Raw genomic sequence first — 22,206 nt, 5'->3', positions numbered from 1 at the left:
ATGCTTCCATTGCTCACTCTGGCCAGATTCTCACCTGCTTCATTGTAGCTTTCTTCCTGATCAGCAGGGGCTTGTATGCAGGAATTAGCATCACAGAGAGATGGTCTGAGGAGCCGAGTTGGGGACGGGGTGCAGCTTTGAATGCCTGTTTGATGATCATGTCTAGCTTGCTTCCACCCCCGGTACCACCCCACATACATCAGCCTTAGCGTTAGCTTGTTAGCATTAGTAAATAATCAATATTTGATGTTATTTATCTACGATCCACTTGTGTACTGCCTCAATTTTTCCACATTTATCCAACAAAGTCAGAATAGTAAACAGCTGAGGTCTCCGCTTTGAGTCCGGCTTCATACAAACCCTGTTTCCATATGAGTTGGGAAATTGTGTGATTTGTAAATATAAATGGAATACAATCATTTGCAAATCCTTTTCAACCCATATTCAATTGAATGCACTACAAAGACAAGATATTTGATGTTCAAACTCATAAACTTTATATTTTTTTGCAAATAATAATTAACGTAGAATTTCATGGCTGCAACACGTGCCAAAGTAGTTGGGAAAGGGCATGTTCACCACTGTGTTACATCACCTTTTCTTTTAACAACACTCAATAAACAATTGGGAACTGAGGAAACTAATTGTTGAAGCTTTGAAAGTGGAATTCTTTCCCATTCTTGTTTTATGTAGAGCTTCAGTCGTTCAACAGTCCGGGGTCTCCGCTGTCGTATTTTACGCTTCATAATGCGCCACACATTTTCGATGGGAGACAGGTCTGGACTGCAGGCGAGCCAGGAAACTACACGCACTCTTTTTTTTACGAAGCCACGCTGTTGTAACACGTGCTGAATGTGGCTTGGCATTGTCTTGCTGAAATAAGCAGGGGCGTCCATGAAAAAGACGGCGCTTAGATGGCAGCATATGTTGTTCCAAAACCTGTATGTACCTTTCAGCATTTATGGTGCATTCACAGATGTGTAAGTTACCCATGCCTTGGGCACTAATGCACCCCCATACCATCACAGATGCTGGCTTTTGAACTTTGCGTCGATAACAGTCTGGATGGTTCGCTTCCCCTTTGGTCCGGATGACACGATGTCGAATATTTCCAAAAACAATTTGAAATGTGGACTCGTCAGACCACAGAACACTTTTCCACTTTGCATGAGTCCATCTTAGATGATCTCGGGCCCAGAGAAGCCGGCGGCGTTTCTGGATGTTGTTGATAAATTGCTTTCACTTTGCATAGTAGAGCTTTAACTTGCACTTCACTTACAGATGTAGCGACAAACTGTATTTAGTGACAGTGGTTTTCTGAAGTGTTCCTGAGCCCATGTGGTGATATCCTTTAGAGATTGATGTCGGTTTTTGATACAGAGGGATCGAAGGTCACGGTCATTCAATGTTGGTTTCCGGCCATGCCGCTTACGTGCAGTGATTTCTCCAGATTCTCTGAAACTTTTGATGATATTATGGACCGTAGATGTTGAAATCCCTAAATTTCTTGATATTGCACTTTGAGAAACGTTGTTCTTAAACTGTTTGACTATTTGCTCACGCAGTTGTGGACAAAGGGGTGTACCTCGCCCCATCCTTTCTTGTGAAAGACTGAGTATTTTTTTGGAAGCTGTTTTATACCCAATCATGTCACCCACCTGTTCCCAATTAGCCTGCACACCTGTGGGATGTTCCAAATAAGTGTTTGATGAGCATTCCTCAACTTTATCAGTATTTATTGCCACCTTTCCCAACTTCTTTGTCACGTGCTGCTGGCATCAAATTGTAAAGTTAATGATTATTTGCAAAAAAAAAAAAGTTTATCAGTTTGAACATCAAATATGTTGTCTTTGTAGTATATTCAACTGAATATGGGTTGAAAATGATTTGCAAATCATTGTATTCCGTTTATATTTACATATAACACAATTTCCCAACTCATATGGAAACAGGGTTTGTACTTCTCTGTAAAGACATTTAAAATAGTCTGTACATTTCTCTTAGCTTTGCGTATCAAAATGAAGTTTGTAAAAAATAATAAACAATGATAAATTGCATGTAGTTTAAAGACTACGGCTGAGTAAAAACACTGCAAGATAGTTTCACTGATCAGCGTTCTTTAGCACAAAGCTGCCCCACAAAAGTTAATACATTTCCAAAGCTCCTTTTGTTCTTCTTTCTCTCTGTTGTCAAGTTTGTTGTAATAGAAATACACAATAATTAAGACATAAACAAGTCACCACATATATTTCAATGGTGGTTGTGTGTTTGAAAGAGAAGTTTCAGGAACGCCCCCAAATGTGTTCAACCAATTACCGTTCGACAGCACAGCGCGCCCCTAAAAAAGGTTTCTGGCCGCTTGGAAAAGTCCCACTGAGCTAGGAGGAACGCCGACAGCTTTCTATAAGAACTAAATCTACCCGGGTAGTTTTTGGTGGAAACACATGGGAAACTTTATTTAAATAAGTAGGGAACTTCCTCAAAAAGTTCCTGCAATGTAATAGTGCCTATTGTGGGAGATCAACTTTAGGTCCCTTGAGATTGTGTATCCCAGGAACCTGAGAGAGTCCACAGTTGACACTGTGCTGTTCAGAATTGTGAGGGGGGAGTGTGAGGTGAGGCTTCTCCTGACGTTCACTGTCATCTCCACTGTCTTTAACTGCTTCAGCTCCAGGTGGTTCTGGCTGCACAAAAAAACCAGCTGTTCCACAGCAGACTCGTTGCCATCCTGTATGAGACCGATGGCAGTGGTGTCGTCTGTGAACTTCAAGAGTTTCACAGAAGGATCCCCTGAGGTGCAGTCATTGGTGTAGAGCAGACATGGGCATTTATTTTGACTAGGGGGACCACAATGTCTGGGAAAAAAGCATTTGGGAGAAAACACATCCCTGCTGTGCGCCCATGCTGATTTTCCAGGTGCTGGATGTGATGCTCCTCAGCGTATACTGCTGCCTTCTGTCAGTCAGGAAGTTGGTGATCCACTAACATGTAGAGGCCAGGACTGTGAGCTGACTGAGTTTGCAGTGCAGAATAACCAGGATGATAGTGTTAAATGCAAAGCTGAAGTCCACAAACAGGATCCTAGCATAGGTCTCTGGGGAGGTAAGGTGATGCAGGATGTGGTTCAGTCCCATGTTGACTGTATCCTCCACTGAACGATTTACTCGATAGGAAAACTGTAGGGGTCCAGCAGGGGTCCTGTGATGACCATCAGGTGGCGCAGCACAAGTCTCTCAAAGGACTTCATGACCACAGGCGTCAGGGCTACGGGTCTGTCGTCATTGAGTCCTGTGGTGGGAGGTTTCTTCGGGACTGGAAAGATGGTGGAGCCTTAGAAGCAAGAAGGCACTTCGCATAGCTACAGGGATGAGTTGAAAATCTGCATGAAGATGGGGGCCTTCTGCTCAACACAGACTCTCAGGCAGGAGGGGGACACACCGTCTGGTCCTAGAGCCTTTCTGATCTTTTGTTTCTGGGAAAGCTGGCAAACATCCTTCTCACAGACTGTCAGTGCAAGTGGGGCGTCAGAAGGCAAAGGGTTGTGAGGGGAGCAGGTAGGGTATTCGAATGCCCCTTTTTCCGCCCTTGTTTTTGCTCTCCCTCCTTGGTTTTGCGCATTCATGTCAATCAAGAGGCGTTCAAATTATCCGCCAAGTAGAGGGTAAGGGCGAAGTACCCCCTCGAAGCGAAGTGAGCTTGCAGACTTCCCTACACTATCAAGTGCAAGGAGAAAGACGGCAGGCCAGAAATTTAGAGAAGCATACAAATGTAAGTAATAAGCGTAATTAATGATTTTCATAATAATGACACTGGTGGTTTAGTCAAACATCAAACTTTTGTTATCCATCCATCCATCCATCCATCCATCTTCTTCCGCTTATCCGAGGTCGGGTCGCGGGGGCAGCAGCTTAAGCAGGGAAGCCCAGACTTCCCTCTCCCCAGCCACTTCGTCCAGCTCCTCCCGGGGGATCCCGAGGCGTTCCCAGGCCAGCCGGGAGAGATAGTCTTCCCAGCGTGTCCTGGGTCTTCCCCGTGGCCTCCTACCGGTCGGACGTGCCCGAAACACCTTCCTAGGGAGGGGTTCGGGTGGCATCCTGACCAGATGCCCGAACCACCTCATCTGGCTCCTCTCGATGTGGAGGAGCAGCGGCTTTACTTTGAGTTCCCCCCGGATGACAGAGCTTCTCACCCTGTCTCTAAGGGAGAGCCCCGCCACCCGGCAGAGGAAACTCATTTCGGCCGCTTGTACCCGTGATCTTGTCCTTTCGGTCATGATCCAAAGCTCATGACCATAGGTGAGGATGGGAACGTAGATCGACCGGTAAATCGAGAGCTTTGCCGTCCGGCTCAGTTCCTTCTTCACCACAACGGATCGATACAGCGTCCGTATTACTGAAGACGCCGCACCGATCCGCCTGTCGATCTCACGATCCACTCTTCCCCCACTCGTGAACAAGACTCCGAGGTACTTGAACTCCTCCACTTGGGGCAAGATCTCCTCCCCAACCCGGAGATGGCACTCCACCCTTTTCCGGGAGAGAACCATGGACCCGGACTTGGAGGTGCTGATTCCCATCCCAGTCGCTTCATACTCAGCTGCGAGCCGATCCAGTGAGAGCTGAAGATCTTGGCCAGAGGAAGCCATCAAGACCACATCATCTGCAAATAGCAGAGACCTAATCCTGCAGCCACCAAACCAGATACCCTCAACGCCCTGACTGCGCCTAGAAATTCTGTCCATAAAGGTTATGAACAGAATCGGTGACAAAGGGCAGCCTTGGCGGAGTCCAACCCTCACTGGAAACGTGTCCGACTTACTCCCACCATACACGGTGTTGAGAGTGCACTGCTTCCCCTTCCTGAGGCGGCGGATGGCTCAGGAGGCGTTGCCTCTTCGGGCTGTGCCCGGCCGGGCCCCATGGGGACAGGCCCGGCCACCAGGCGCTCGCCATCGTTCCCCACCTCCGGGCCTGGCTCCAGAGGGGGGCACCGGTGACCCGCGTCCGGGCGAGGGAAATCTAGGTCCTTTGTTCGTGTTCTTCATAGAGGTCTTTGAGCTCTTCAACTTTTGTTACTGCACGTAAATATTGTTTTCAAACACAAATACACAGTGAAACACTATTTACATACCGCAAGCTGAAGCGCCAGCACTTGCATATTTCGCCAAAAACATTGTCTTCTAAACAGTAAAAAAAGAGGAAAAAAACAATAAAACGAACAAACACAAACAAAGCCGAACATTGCGTGTGACAACATCTTGAACGTAAACAAATAATTGTCGCATCTGCCTTACATAACTGCTGGCAAATGGCAACGGTTGATGACGTAATGAGATTTGAGTGACCTCCCTATGCATAGGAGCGTATTTGCAATACTTCGCCATGGCCCTAGATGCTAGAGCCAAGGGGGAGGGTGAAGTAAAAGAGGGCAGAGGGAGGAGGGAGAATTCAAATTAAGCCTAAGTGTATGTGTGATGGTTGTGAAAATCTGCAGTAGAAGCTGTTCAGGTCCTTAGCCAGTTAATTGTTACCTACAGGGTGGGGTGTTGCCTTTCAAAACTGCTGAAGGGGTCGTTAGCTGAGAATCTTTCTTTTAGCTTCTCAGGCCCTGTCTATATTAAGCCGGATAACTCCTTAAACGAATAACTATTCAGCCTAAACCCCGTGTCAGCCACACTAACCCATCGTTTAAGGTTCCCCTTCTTGGGAATTTTTTTACACGGGTAAGTGCGCGGTCTATTTCTTGAATCTATGTCTCTTAGCTCTGTATGGACTCATTGATCATTTATACACAGAGTTCGTAGAGGAAGTGATGTCAGAAACAACGCGCCACAGCCAGCCTTATAACAACCGGTCTACACTCAGAGGTAAACACTGAAAGATGGAGGCGAATCATCCAGACATGCCTGTGTTTCTCCTTCTTCTACATATACAGGGGCTTGTAGAAATCACACATGAGTACCTTATGAGAAGGAAATGCACGATTGCAGCTATTTAGGATACACCACATCTCAGACGGCAACAACGGGTGTGTTGTGCCAGAGGAATGGCAAGAGAACTTTCGAATGTCCAGGTCAGCTGTGATTCTACTTAGCGAAAAACTTCTTCCATTTGTCGAAGGAGAGAAAACGAGAAAGCGGGCTCCCAAGGATATGATAAAAAAAAAGGTAGCGTGTACTTTGTATTACTTGGCCGACGAGGGAAAACTTTGGAAAACAGCGAATGCATTTGGACTGGCAAAGCAGACTGTATCAGTTATTGTGCGCGATGTAAGTCGAGTGATTACTCAATGTCTAGGTACAGACAAAGAAATCCCTCTTCTTGGTTACACTCACAGCCATTTTCGGTATCTTTGCACAACAAGTCGCAGATAAGAAATCGAAATGAACATCTTGCTTGCATCTCTTCATGTTTATCTGCCAGGTAAGGATGCACTTCCAGGTCAGAGGTGACTATGACGTAATATATGCACGTCTGCCATTTTCCGTGCATGCCTATTAGGTTGCGTTGCGCCCGCGGACGGAGGGGGGTGGGAGTCTTAAACCAAAGCTTAAACGATGAAATTGTGTGTGTGTGGACAGGGATAAGGTTAGGTGGGTTATACCCTGTATAACATCAGCCGTCTTAGTGTAGAGGCAACCTCAGTGTTACTCCTTTTAGCTACCCTGCTCTCTTTTGGCAATTTGTTCCTGGTCTGCTTGAACAGGACCCCGTCCCCACTCCTGTTGGTGTCCGTCTTAGCCTGAAGCAGCTTCCTAAACTGAGGTGTAAACCAGGGCTTGTTGTTGCTGTTTGTGCAAAAACAGAAATTCGCTCTGTTAAAATCCCCCAGAATTATGAGCAGGGAGTTTTTTTCTCCACATCTGCAATATGGTCAGCCAGGGGCTGTAACGCTTCTGTTACGCAGGCCTGAGGTGGGATGTAAACACAGACCATACTACACGAAAATAACTAAACCGGTATACAGTTTATGAAAAAATATCCAGAAGTGGGTTACATGTCTGCTTCAACACTATGCCGTCTGTGCATCATCCTTTGTTTATATAGAAGCATATTCCTCAGACCTTCGTCCTCCCTGAGAGGTCTTTTATGCGGTCTGCTCTGAGGAGCTGAAACTCCATAGAGAGCTGGTGCTCATCCAGTGAGAATCTCTGCGCAATTCTTTGGTTTAATAAGAACCGGGGAAAACAGTTTAGCTGAAAATTGTCCAATTAGTAGTTCTTCTCTAGTCAAAGAAACCAGAGGACGCCAGCAGAATACCGCAGGAATAAAGAAAACCCAACAACTACAAGAGAGCACAGTACCGTGGCAGCCATCCACTGCACCATCTTGATCAAAAAGACGGAGATGAAGAAAAAGATAGGTTGGACCCTTGAGGCTGAGACAGCGACAACAGACGAAAGCTTAAAGTCCTTATTGACAGCTCACACTGAGAAAATCAGTTTACAAGAAGAAAACAAAAACAACTTGGGGTGTATGACGTAATCTTTTATAGTGAGGAGACTTGTGCGCGGTCATCCTCCTTGCCAACTAACGGACCTGAGTCTAGTGGCATGGAGACTTAGACGACTGAGGAGACTTTGGTGCAGCCCTCTTTCGCTTTTCTAGCCGTTGTGTTGCTTGTTACTATTGCCATCTTCCACCAGGTATTCTGTTGAGGCCATTCACGATTGCCCATAGATGGAGCTACACCACAGCAGTAAGACAAAGTAACGGCTGAGGAGACCTGTGCATTTGGCTCCTCTTTTCACCTCCTGTAGAAGGTGTTAACCAGTGCAGTAGCTGAAGTAGCAAGCAGAAGCAGCATCCAAATGGACTACTTCATCTGTTACTGAATCAGTTGAATTTTACAACCACTCACCCTGGACACCCACGCACCCTTAAAGAAGAACTGCCCTTTTTTTGGAATTTTCCTATCGTTCACAATCATATGAAAGACATGACGATGGAAGTATTTTTTTTAAAAACATTCTAAATATTAAATCAACGTAATTAAAAGTCTGCTTACAGCGGAGCCAATGGGAGCTCCACTATTCAGCCCATAAAAAACGATAAATAACCATTCAAAAAGTGCCAACAATACCTAATTAACATTTTGTGGCATGCATATTAACCAAGTATTAGTGATATTGTTATTATAAGCACTAACGCAGTCAAACTATTTACAGCGGCGCCGTGATCACAAGCTTGTGTGCTTATGTTTACATCATCGAGTGGTCTGCTGTTTCCTCGTTTCCTTGCTTCCTATAAGTTTATTGTAGATCATAAATCATGGGAAGTAGACGAGTGAGAATATAATCCAAATAGTTCGGACACATTGACAGCCTTTTAGGACCTTGAACTGGTGAGGACGACACGAAAAGTGCTTGTACCCCCCGTTTCACCTCGTTTCTACGCGAAGATTATGAGACATTTTTTTCATATAAATAGGAATATATGAACATTCTAGCAGTAGGAATCCTAATGACAGCAGACCTTATACAGTAAGTGATGTTTAATTATGTCTGTTGGCTCTCATCAAAATACATGTATGGTAAATGTTATTATAAATGTACCTATTACTACATTACATATACTGTATACTTACATCATGTATATAAAACCCTAATGTAGGTGTTTGGATGTTTTTTTAGGGGCACTATTGGCAGAATTGAATGGCTCCCACAGGCTCCATTGTAAGCAGACTTTTCATCTAATTTACTTAATATTTAGAATGCATGAATAAAAAAATCCATCTGTTGTCATGTTTTCCATAATGATTGTGAACAATAGGCAAAATTCCCCAAAATACTGCAGTTCCCCTTTAAAATCTAGGACAGTCAACTTCCAGCACTTTCCCCCTGGTTCACAAATCAACTCAGAAAGATGAAAACGGTGGGGCATGTCCTTGAGTGGCGCTCCAAGGCTTCGAGTCTCACTGTCCACAGACTGGCCTACCGTGAGCACCAACTCCAACACTTAAAATATCTCAAAGACACTAGATCACAATTTTACTCAACAATAACCCAGGAAACTCCAAACAGCTTTTTACCACCATAAGCCATCTCCTCAAACCACAAACCCCTCATTCAGAAATTCCACATATTTCATTTTTCAGAAAAAAAGTTAAAAACGATTTGCTTCTGTCTCTATGTCCCCCTATCTTCATCCATCACCACAGGCAGTCCACACTCTGTCTCCCAACCTTTTTCCACCTTTTCTAAAATTTCTCAAAAAGAGCTTGAGGTCATCATACGGATTATGAAACCCCCCACATGCCCTACACGACCGACTTCTGGCTGCCGATAATGTTTCCCCTTTCCTTCTCATCCTCCTCGAATTGATCACTGCATTCGATGCAGTTGACCATCACATCCTGCTCCAGTGTCTACATCTCACTGCTGGTCTGTCTGGTCCCACACTGAAATGGTTCAGATCCTGGAGAGTGGCTGTGCGCAACCCGAGGGTCCCTGGTTCAATCCCCACCTAGTACCAACCTTGTCATGTCCGTTGTGTCCTGAGCAAGACACTTCACCCTTGCTCGTGATGGCTGCTGGTTAGCGCCTTGCATGGCAGCTCCCGCCATCAGTGTGTGAATGTGTGTGTGAATGGGTAAATGTGGAAGTAGTGTCAAAGCGCTTTGAGTACCTTGAAGGTAGAAAAGCGCTATACAAGTACAACCCATTTATCATTTATCATTTATCCTACCACGGAAAAGCACAATCCATCATTCCACCTGCTTCCCCTCGGTCACATTATACACAGTCATGGAATTACCTTCCACTGCAAGGCAGATTATACACAACTCAACTCTACCGGAAAATGGATCCCTCTACCTCTATCTCTAATCCCTCACCATTCCCCCCCACACTCATTGATTTCCTGAGGAAGATAAAGACATTGATGAGCCAAAATGTTCTACAACTCAACAGCTAAAAAACTGAAACCAAATTAGTCGGCACCCCAAATCAGGTCCAGTCACCACTAGGGATGTCCCGATCCGATATTTGGATCGGATCGGCTGCCGATATTTGCCAAAAATTGCGTATCGGCAAGGCATGGGAAAATGCCGATCCAGATCCAGTTTAAAAAAAAACTCAGGTCCGTGTTTTTCAACGCACCGATTTAAATAATACATTCCACTTTTCTGCTGCTCCGTAATTTCCGTTCCGCCTTTTCCAGCACACCTTTAACACATCCACATGTCTGTGAATTCTCACGGAGTAGCTTTTAGCTGCTGGCATTACACGACAGGCTCTTCTCACTCTTTCCTGTGTCTCCCTCTCACAGACAGCAAGCGCACCTTCTTACATACGTCACATACTGTCACGTCATACGTCACATACTGTCACGACATACGTCACATAAGTATACGTCCTCCCCGAGCAGAGAGGTAGCAGCATGGCTAACGTTAGCTGTGATGCTAGCGCAGCCGTGCGAGCAACGCTCCCTCTAAGGTGCTCGCCTGTGCAATTGCGTACTGTTTAAGCGTCCTCTGCGCATAGCATATCTATGTCACGCACAAAATCTAATAAAAAAATAGGCGCATAACAATTTTCGACACACGGACACGACAGAGAAAACAGTTTTCGTCATCATTGTTCAAATATTGTGACGTCTGTCGAGACGCTTATCTCCATTCGGTGCCACACGTCCACACCATCAAAATGCTGAGGCAAAAATTTCCACATCAACACCGTATGAAAAAATTAGTGATTTTTTTAGTTGCGATTTCCTTCTCTGCATGAAAGTTTAAAAGTAGCATATATTAATGCAGTATGAAGAAGAATGTTTTAATGTAGACATGCAAGCCTTGAAAGAACATTTTGAAAATCAAGACTACATTTCCTGCAAATGGGTGCATTTCTACCCTATATTTTAACTTTGGGTTGTCTCATATCAAACTCTTTTGGCTGTCTTTTTGACACTTACATCTGGCGCCCCCCTCCACACCCTGGATTATAAATAATGTAAATAATTCACTGTGATTATCTTGTGTGATGACTGTATTATGATGATAGTATATATCTGATAGTATATATCTGTATCATGAATCAATTTAAGTGGACCCCGACTTAAACAAGTTGAAAAACTTATTGGGGTGTTACCATTTAGTGGTCAATTGTACGGAATATGTACTTCACTGTGCAACCTACTAATAAAAGTCTCAATCAATCAATCAAAACACATAGAATCATCATACTGCTGTGATTATATGCATCAAGTGTTCATTCAAGGCTAAGGCAAAATATCGAGATATATATTGTGTATCGCAATATGGCCTTAAAATATCGCAATATTTAAAAAAGGCCATATCGCCCAGCCCTAGTTCAATGATGCCATTTCTGTTTGTCATGTTTGTCATGTTTGTCTATTTTGTGTTTATCCTTGAATAAACAGGTCAGTTTCTTGTTACCAACCATTGTGTATTATTCAAACTCCCCTAATTCAGCTGGCTAGTTGTTATCAAGAGTACTAAAACCCTTTTCAACATGATTCTGACAACTAAGTAGGCTAAATAACTTTAAACTTTAATACATGCTCGGATAGGCCAGTATCGGTCAGTATCGGTATCGGTCAGTATCGGTATCGGATCGGAAATGCAAAAACAATATCGTTATCGGATCGGAAGTGCAAAAACCTGGATCGGGACATCCCTAGTATTCAGTGAGGTAAAATGAATTAAATGTGCTGACAGTTCATTGCTCCTGCCAAATGAATTGCACTGAGTGGAACAGATCACCACTCCAAGATGGCGGCCCCGCGTCTCGTCTGCGCCAGTAGGCAGTAGCGCTCCATGCTGCGTCTACTTATAAGATGTCTATGGTTATAACGTTAGCAGTGAGTTTGCAGCCTCACTGATTTAACGACACAGCAAATAAAAGTCACGTTACTTAGCCAATAAACGTTATCTTACATTCAAAACTTACCCTTCTTTGTGCAACTTCAAATGTCGAACAAAGTTGGAAGTTGTTGCGTCTCCGTCTGTAATAATCGAACCGCGTGATTTGCATACGGCAATTCGTCTTTTGTTGACCAAGTCGTAGTTTTTATACCCGAACAAAACCAACTTTAACATAATTGTTTCTCACTGGCACGTTGTTTGACAACTCTTGTTCATTGGTTGTACTGCAATTTGATTGGATGAATGCTGTGTGATGAAAACAACGTAGATGTAATTTGATTGGCTGTTGTACTGACAGCACACCAGCTGACAGGAACAACACGCTGATCGACACAGACGAAGAAAATTAAAAATACGGAGCGCTCCCAAATAACTTTTTAAGCTTTGGATTTTGGGGAAAGTAGCAAGTCATGTCAAGTCAAAAGCCTCAAGTCCAAGTGAAGTCACAAGTCATTGATGTTAAAGTCTAAGTCGAGTTGCAAGTCTCTTTACATTTTGTCAAGTCGAGTCTAAAGTCATCAAATTCATGACTCGAGTCTGACTCGAGTCCAAGTCATGTGACTCGAGTCCACACCTCTGCAGATTGCTGCCTTTTGTCATCTTTTGGGAACAGTATAAACCAAGTAACCGGCTTCAAGTGTCTTGGGTCTTACATAATGGATGCCGCAAAAGATATGAAGTCCCGCAAAGCCTCACCATGGACAGCCTGCAATAAGCTGCATAAGTTATGGCACTCGACCATCGGTAATGAAACTAAAATTCACATCTTTAGAACGCTGATCGAGCCTATTCTCCTCTGTGGTGCATAAACAAGGACTCTCACCACACAACAACAGAAGCGCATGGACGTAGCTTACACCAACTTGCCCAGACGCGTCCAAAACATTCACTGGTCCGAGCATGCTACCCTAGAGCGTATACACGGATGTGTTATGCCACTATCTCAGAAGGTAGCAAAGCGAAGGCTCTCGTTGACTGGGCACTGCTATCGTGCCACTGGGGAAATCGTTCAGCCACTACTGCTGTGGAAACCTAGTAGCCCAGTCCGCTACAGAGGCCTCACCTTCGCAGATGTACTATCAAGGGATGCAGGGCTCGAGAAACAGGACCTCTCCGTTGTCATGGCGAACCACAAAGTGTTGTGGCTTGTATTCAAGTGCGCCCCGGCCCCCAGGGTGATGATGATGATGATCTGAAATAACTTTTAATCCCCCAAAACCAGCTCCAGGCACCTCCTGCCCAGCAATTCAAAGTGCCTCCTCACACCCTACACCAAGCTTTGCACGATTGGGGACCATGCCTTTTGCTCATCTACATCCAGCCTCCGGAACATTCTCCTGAATGCATTTGTAACCCACAGACAGTTGAATCCTTCAAAAACAACTTAAAACCTTCCTTTTCAACAGAGCATTCCCCTCCTAAGCACACAATATTTTACGACTCACCTTCCTGTTTTTTTACTTTTAAACTTGTTTTTAATAGTATGTACCCACCGTTGCACTTTGAGATTTGTCGAAAATGTAAAGTGCATTATAAGTACAATTCCATATTACTATTATTATAATTGTCTGTCATAGTGTACAAAACATAACCTGACTTAGACTTTCCGGCAGAAGAACAAACTAGAAACGTCATGGACGCATCCTTACTTCAAGCTCTGGTACCTTATCGATTATAGTTTGTCTAAGTCTAAGTCTAAGTCTAAGTCTAATATAGCTGCTGCACCAAAGACAAAGATAGTTGTCCTATCACAAGTCAGGCAAGTGAAGATCCGGATCCTCTGGATATCCAGCACTGTGCTGACTAGAGGTTTTCTTTAATGCCACATATCATAACATTTTCAACACCACTTTTTATGTTAATACATTTTATGTTATTTTCCCATGGATACTAAAAACTCCCTGTCATTACGTTTTCCTGACACTTTTTCCTGATGAATTTCAGTTAAATCCATTGGACCAAAAAAAGGTGACCATGTTTCGTTAAAGTGCAAATAAATGACATATGACTAATGCCATTTATGTTTGTTCTCCTTACGTTTGTTGTACAGTTTGTTAATGATACTCAAATGCTAATCCCAGTTTATTGCTAAACCCTAATTGCATATGATTCTAAAAGTATACAATATTTGCAGGCTAGCAGTGAGTGTAAACCAGGTGACATTTACAGTCTTATGTTTCCACAGATGATACACATCGCCTGTGTTTGTGCTGGACACAACGCCAGTAGAGATGTGGTCACACTTGTCAAATCTGTCCTCTTTCACAGGTGAGACAGTTGAGCAACTTTCCTTTTTTTTTTAAAGACGGAAAGAAAGAAATAACGAGTCTCTAAAATGTTTTGTTGTTTTTTGTCCCCTTATCTGTCAAGTGTTCATTATAGCTGTGATGTAATAAAAGTGCATCAAGTGGTGCAATCAGTACCACAAAACCCATCAATACCCTTGTGTAATCATAAAAGACTTTAAAGCAGTCAAGTGTGGGCACGGATAAAACAGGACCTTGCATGTAAAGGGAAGATCAAAAAGCTGAGATATGCAATTACACAGTACGCTGTTAGAGTTGCAACGATGCAAACTCCGTCCATACTTACTGTAGTGGTGGTAGGTGTGTTCATGGATGGGGAAGAGAGAGGTTTGGTAGGTGTTCAGCAGTCTGACAGCCTGGGGATACAGTCTGTTGTAGTGAAGGGATTTATGGTTCTTGGAAGGGAGCCAGATCTAAAAGAACCGTTCCTTTCAAGGATTCGTTAAAAAGACTAGCTCGTTGTTATAGAGTATTTTTATATCACTCTATTTGTGGGATTTATTTAGAAATATTGACTATAGTTTTTGAGGTTTTTTTTGTCTTGTCATTGTCAAAAATTCTTACGGTGGTGCCATATCCCCATACGTTGACAGTGACGTCACTATTTTTTATTTTTCCCTCACCTAAAAAATGTTGTAACACAAAAACATTTTGACAATACAAAAAAAATACCCAAATAAGTAAAAATTCAAAATATAAAAAAGTATAAACAAAACTGGAATAGCAATTAGGACATATTAAAAATGTAAATTCAAAAATGTACTGCTGTACCTGGCATGTTTTCCCTTGAATTATTTTACATATCCTCATCAGAACAATGAACCATCCATCCCCATCCATCCATTTTCTACCGCTTATTCCCTTTTGGGGTCGCGGGGGGCACTGGAGCCTGCGATGAGGTGGCGACTTGTCCAGGGTGTACCCCGCCTTCCGCCCGATTGTAGCTGAGAACAATGAACCAAAGAAGTGAATCCAAAAGTGAATTTGTTTCCTATGATTCTGACTCATGTTGTAGTCCAGTCCAGTCCAGTTGCTTGTATGCGTTGGCAATTGTTGACACTCATAAAAACTAGAGATTGACTGATGTTTTTTTCATAGTCAATACCGATTGTTAGGAGTCAAGGAGGCCAATAACCAATATTCATTTGCAGTATAAGGTATTTAAACATGTATAGTTTACCTCAGTAAACAGCGGACAAGGCTTTAATTAGTTTTTTTCAACATTATTTTTGAGGAAACTTCGGACCATTAGCAACATAATGCGGAGCAATATTGCTGTTAATTTAGCACCAAACACCATCACTTATTACTTAAGTCTAATGCTGCAGGTCAAGAGAGCATCAACATTTGCATTTCAAAATATGGCAAATCTCTTCATAAAAGTGGTAAAAATACGGGATTTTTCTACATTACAATAACTTGCCATTTACTCAATAGTAAAGTTTCCTCTTGAGGAACTCTGAAATGTTGCAAACATTTAAATAAAAACAATTTAGGCGAGACGTTTTTCAAGCTGGCTAACATATAATTTCTTCCTTGGTGCTTAAGAGCGTCTGAGAATGCTGTCTCTTCATTACTTATATACGCATCTCCTATTTGTCAAGATACAAGTCTGGATTTTTGGCAGATCTATCTTTTTGTGTAATTTTCATGTCTATCCAACTCTGTAGCATTGTTATTTAATGGAATCACGTCACGTGAAACTTGCCGCGCTCCTTCTTGTACACCGTGGCCTGCTGGGGCAGCGGGCTGAGAGCGAGGGACGCAAACAGGCTGGACAAGCTGGTAAAGAAGGCCAGGAACGTGGTGGGAGTTGAGCTAGACTCTCTGCCGGTGGTGTCAGAGAGGAGAAGTCTAGCAAAACTCCTAGCCATTATGGACAACATCTCCCACCCACTACACTCGGACCTTGCGGAGAGAATGAGCACGTTCAGTGGAAGGCTCAGACTCCTAAAATGCAACACGGAACTACACAGGAGGTCCTTCATACCGACAGCCAACAGACTGTATAATGCATATGTTCCTTCTTGACTGCACTTAAATGTAGAATATATGTAGAATATATTTCATATATTATATATCCTCCTCTCTGAGCTGCCACCTTAACGTGGTAGAGGAGTTTGCGTGTCCCAATGATCCTAGGAGCTATGTTGTCCGGGGGCTTTATGCCCCCTGGTAGGGTCTCCCAAGGCAAACTGGTCCTAGGTGAGGGATCAGACAAAGAGCAGCTCGAAGATCTCTATGAGGAACACTGACAAGGAACCCAGATTTCCCTCACCCGGACGCGGGTCACCGGGGCCCCCCTCTGGAGCCAGGCCCGGAGGTGGGGCACGATGGCGAGCGCCTGGTGGCCGGGCCTGCCCCCATGGGGCCCGGCCGGGCACAGCCCGAAGAGGCAACGTGGGTCCCCCCTCCAATGGGCTCACCACCCATAGCAGGGGTCATAGAGGTCGGGTGCGATGTGAGCTGGGCGGCAGCCGAAGGCAGGGCACTTGGCGGTCCGATCCTCGGCTACAGAAGCTAGCTCTTGGGACGTGGAACGTCACCTCGCTGGGGGGGAAAGGAGCCTGAGCTAGTGCGCGAGGTGGAGAAGTTCCGGCTAGATATAGTCGGACTCACTTCGACGCACAGCAAGGGCTCTGGAACCAGTTCTCTCGAGAGGGGCTGGACTCTCTTCCACTCTGGCGTTGCCGGCAGTGAGAGGCGACGGGCTGGGGTGGCAATTCTTGTTTCCCCCCGGCTCAGAGCCTGCACATTGGAGTTCAACCCGGTGGACGAGAGGGTAGCTTCCCTCCGCCTTCGGGTGGGGGAACGGGTCCTGACTGTGGTTTGCGCTTATGCGCCAAACCGCAGCTCAGAGTACCCACCCTTTTTGGATTCACTCGAGGGAGTACTTGAGAGTGCGCCCCCGGGTGATTCCCTCGTTCTACTGGGAGACTTCAATGCTCATGTTGGCAGCGACAGTGAAACCTGGAGAGGCGTGATTGGGAAGAATGGCCGCCCGGATCTGAATCCGAGTGGTGTTTTGTTATTGGACTTTTGTGCTCGTCACAGATTGTCAATAACAAACACCATGTTCAAACATAAGGGTGTCCATATGTGCACTTGGCACCAGGACACCCTAGGCCGCAGTTCCATGATCGACTTTGTAGTTGTGTCATCGGATTTGCGGCCTCATGTTTTGGACACTCGGGTGAAGAGAGGGGCGGAGCTTTCTACCGATCACCACCTGGTGGTGAGTTGGCTGCGATGGTGGGGGAGGATGCCGGACAGACCTGGCAGGCCCAAACGCATTGTGAGGGTTTGCTGGGAACGTCTGGCAGAGTCTCCTGTCAGAGAGAGTTTCAATTCCCACCTCCGGAAGAACTTTGAACATGTCACGAGGGAGGTGCTGGACATTGAGTCCGAATGGACCATGTTCCGCGCCTCTATTGTCGAGGCGGCTGATTGGAGCTGTGGCCGCAAGGTAGTTGGTGCTTGTCGTGGCGGTAATCCTAGAACCCGTTGGTGGACACCGGCGGTGAGGGATGCCGTCAAGCTGAAGAAAGAGTCCTATCGGGTTCTTTTGGCTCATAGGACTCCTGAGGCAGCGGACAAGTACCGACAGGCCAAGCGGTGTGCGGCTTCAGCGGTCGCAGAGGCAAAAACTCGGACATGGGAGGAGTTCGGTGAGGCCATGGAAAACGACTTCCGGACGGCTTCGAAGCAATTCTGGTCCACCATCCGCCGCCTCAGGAAGGGGAAGCAGTGCACTATCAACACCGTGTATGGTGAGGATGGTGTTCTGCTGACCTCGACTGCGGATGTTGTGGATCGGTGGAGGGAATACTTCTAAGACCTCCTCAATCCCACCAACACGTCTTCCTATGAGGAAGCAGTGCCTGGGGAGTCTGTGGTGGGCTCTCCTATTTCTGGGGCTGAGGTTGCTGAGGTAGTTAAAAAGCTCCTCGGTGGCAAGGCCCCGGGGGTAGATGAGATCCGCCCGGAGTTCCTTAAGGCTCTGGATGCTGTGGGGCTGTCTTGGTTGACAAGACTCTGCAGCATCGCGTGGACATCGGGGGCGGTACCTCTGGATTGGCAGACCGGGGTGGTGGTTCCTCTCTTTAAGAAGGGGAACCGGAGGGTGTGTTCTAACTATCGTGGGATCACACTCCTCAGCCTTCCCGGTAAGGTCTATTCAGGTGTACTGGAGAGGAGGCTACGCCGGATAGTCGAACCTCGGATTCAGGAGGAACAGTGTGGTTTTCGTCCTGGTCGTGGAACTGTGGACCAGCTCTATACTCTCGGCAGGGTCCTTGAGGGTGCATGGGAGTTTGCCCAACCAGTCTACATGTGTTTTGTGGACTTGGAGAAGGCATTCGACCGTGTCCCTCGGGAAGTCCTGTGGGGAGTGCTCAGAGAGTACGGGGTATCGGACTGTCTGATTGTGGCAGTCCGCTCCCTGTATGATCAGTGCCAGAGCTTGGTCCGCATTGCCGGTAGTAAGTCGGACACGTTTCCAGTGAGGGTTGGACTCCGCCAAGGCTGCCCTTTGTCACCGATTCTGTTCATAACTTTTATGGACAGAATTTCTAGGCGCAGTCAAGGCGTTGAGGGGATCTGGTTTGGTGGCTGCAGGATTAGGTCTCTGCTTTTTGCAGATGATGTGGTCCTGATGGCTTCATCTGGCCAGGATCTTCAGCTCTCACTGGATCGGTTCGCAGCTGAGTGTGAAGCGACTGGGATGAGAATCAGCACCTCCAAGTCCGAGTCCATGGTTCTCGCCCGGAAAAGGGTGGAGTGCCATCTCCGGGTTGGGGAGGAGATCTTGCCCCAAGTGGAGGAGTTCAATTACCTCGGAGTCTTGTTCACGAGTGGGGGAAGAGTGGATCGTGAGATCGACAGGCGGATCGGTGCGGCGTCTTCAGTAATGCGGACGCTGTATCGATCCGTTGTGGTGAAGAAGGAGCTGAGCCGGAAGGCAAAGCTCTCAATTTACCGGTCGATCTACGTTCCCATCCTCACCTATGGTCATGAGCTTTGGGTTATGACCGAAAGGACAAGATCACGGGTACAAGCGGCTGAAATGAGTTTCCTCCGCCGGGTGGCGGGGCTCTCCCTTAGAGATAGGGTGAGAAGCTCTGCCATCCGGGAGGAGCTCAAAGTAAAGCCGCTGCTCCTCCACATCAAGAGGAGCCAGATGAGGTGGTTCGGGCATCTGGTCAGGATGCCACCCGAACGCCTCCCTAGGGAGGTGTTTAGGGCACGTCCCACCGGTAGGAGGCCGCGGGGAAGACCCAGGACACGTTGGGAAGACTATGTCTCCCGGCTGGCCTGGGAACGCCTCGGGGTCCCACAGGAAGAGCTGGACGAAGTGGCTGGGGAGAGGGAAGTCTGGGCTTCCCTGCTTAAGCTGCTGCCCCCGCGACCCGACCTCGGATAAGCGGAAGAAGATGGATGGATGGATGGATATTATATACCGGTATCATATATTATGTATTATATATATAAAATATTATATATATTATTATTCTTATTGTCTATTGTGAGTGAACTGTGGTGCTGAATTTCCCCCAAGGATCAATAAAGTACTTTCTATTCTATTCTATTCTAATGAGCCCACGCTCCAAATGCTGTGGACTGAGGCAGATCTTGCAGTAGCAAAAACAAACAAAACGGAACCAGTAAAGAAGGAAAAAAAAAAAGGTTTTCCAAGCAAAAAAAAATTGGAAGTTTTCAAAGCTAAGTGGAAGAGCTATACCAAGAGCAAGCGACCAACAATGTTCGAGGAAGAGAAAGGGAGGGGTGGGCATAGTCGCGTGAGCCCTGCAGTGAAAAAAAGGGTATTCTGCTTGAGCAGTGCTTATAACTATCTACTTCACTCATCATCTATCTTTTTAAATACTGGTATCATATTGGTATACATTCTATCTGCTGATGTAGTTCTGTTGTAGTTGTAAAAAAAAGACTGATACTGATAAAATAAAAGAGGCCAAAGCGGATATATGTCAAAATGCCAAATATCAGCGGCAATTATCGGCCTGACCGATAATCAATCGATCTCTCATAAAAAACATAATTATATACAAATGGCTCCCAAACTGAGGGCATGCAACTGTCAATCGTTGCAGAAAGAAACAACCGTTCAAAAGACACGATTCATTAGCGAACGTCACATCTCTGTAGCTGTTGGCCAGTCTGTTTTTTCTGGCAAGCACAGACTTGTATCTTCTACCTGAGGACAGCTGGTGGAAGAGGTGATAAACAGGGTGATACTGATCACAAAGGATGTTGTATGGAAGAATCGAGATCCCGTTTCTCTCTCACCCTGTACTCTGGAGGAATTGTCAAAGCTCGAGAAGAGAGTGGCCACTACCAAACAGTCGTCATTTCAAAAAACAGAAAAGGAAAAAATACACATCAAAGAGACGCCATCTTGCCATCTTATGTCTTTAGCTTCCTTAGGCAGTGTAGGCGATGTTGCCGCTTTCCATCTGTCGTGGTGGTGTTTATGCCCCAGGACACGTCCACTGTCATCGTCACACCCCAAAAAGTTTTTCATCCTTTCCACCTCCTCTCTGCCAATAGACAGTAAAGGGTGGTTACGTTGTCCAGTTTTGCAAAAGTACACTATATTTTCCTTATTCTTCTTGATGTTTAGGATCAAGTTATTGATTGCACAAGGGACGTGCAGTCAGGGGAGGCAAATATTTAAAGTAAAAAAAAGACTATTAAAAACATAAAATAAAATATTTATATTTGACCATTAAGTTGTCTTATAAATGTATTTTCTCTATGATTACAATCTGTTTTTCTGAAGTAAAAATCTCAAAATGTGCACATTTCCAAATCAAATAAAGAGCATAACCTAATATAAGTCTGCCTGGTCCACTGCTGTTCGGCTATCCTGCCTGCTAAGATGAGGCTGAGAGGCAAAGAGCGTGGCTTACTGGCTGTTGTTTTTGTCAGCATGTCGCCAATATAATGTTTGCAGAAACATTTTTACACCATCACTTCCCATTTTCTACTGTGTAAAACATATTTAATGTACGTGTGACACCATTATTCTTCCTAATCGAATGATAAATACAGAAAAATCCTACTGAGAGTTGCTGTAGTACTCTGACTCACCACACTGTTATTGCCCCATGAGTCCAGTTACTGTACTTCAGTTATCCATGCTGTTTCATCACTGCTGCCGATGAGTCTGATCCCTGTAGTGTCATCAGCAAAGTTGACAACCAAATTTAAAGAAAAAATGGCACAGCAGTCGTGTGTGAAAAGAGCGTAGGGCGTGTAAAGAGTTTGATAACTGTGTACATACCTTTGGCGTTAATAGAAAGGGTGGAGGAAGTGTCCCCACCAACTCTCACAAACTGTGTGCGATTGTTACAAGTCCCCAATCAAATGTATTGGTTAGTCCAAAGTCGTGTACTGTAGTTTGATACGGAGTCTTTAAGGCCGGATTGTTTTAAGAGCCGACCCAAGATCAATGAAAAGCATCCCTGCGTAGGTGTTCTTCAGCTCCAGATGTTGCTATGGACCATGGATGGCATACTGTGTGCACCCCAGTAAGTCCACAGGTTTTATAATCCTTAAACAGGTCTTCACAACTTCAAAACCAATTGTAAAATCTTTACAGAAAATAGTTTGACGTTAGAAACGCTATTTCTTTTGTGTTAACTAGTTTTTTTATTTTATTTTGTGCAAACTGGATAACATTTAGATGTGATCAGGCTTTGTTTCTTTTGTCTCAATTTTCTAGGAGAAACCCCCTTCACTTCCATTTTATCACCGATGCTGTGGCCAACCAAATTCTGAGTTCTCTATTTCAGTCATGGATGGTCCCTTCTTTGCAAGTTAGTTTCTACGATGCAGATAAACTCAAGGTAAGAACTGATTAAGCACTTATCCTGATACCTCAACCTCCCTGTTAAGAAAGCAGGAACGATGTCTAAAGATGCTCTAGGATACATAATTGTTTTTTAACGAGCAATATGTGCGTGGAGTGTGTCTACAGCAGAACTAGGCATTCTGC

General features: G+C 45.1%; 1 protein-coding gene across 1 annotated transcript in view; it reads left to right on the top strand.

Moving 5' to 3' along the window:
* large2 (LARGE xylosyl- and glucuronyltransferase 2) overlaps nt 1-22,206 on the top strand; it is an 80,013-nt gene that overhangs the window by 28,025 nt on the left and 29,782 nt on the right. Inside the window, exons 4-5 of the mRNA XM_061963506.2 lie at nt 14,069-14,151; nt 21,934-22,057. Of these exons, the coding sequence (XP_061819490.1) occupies nt 14,069-14,151; nt 21,934-22,057 (207 nt within the window). The remainder of the gene's footprint in view (nt 1-14,068; nt 14,152-21,933; nt 22,058-22,206) is intronic.

Source organism: Nerophis lumbriciformis, linkage group LG06, assembly GCF_033978685.3.
Source record: "Nerophis lumbriciformis linkage group LG06, RoL_Nlum_v2.1, whole genome shotgun sequence".
Taxonomy (NCBI): domain Eukaryota; kingdom Metazoa; phylum Chordata; class Actinopteri; order Syngnathiformes; family Syngnathidae; genus Nerophis; species Nerophis lumbriciformis.
Note: the sequence above shows the minus strand (reverse complement) of the source record. Positions and strands in the feature narration are given on the sequence as shown.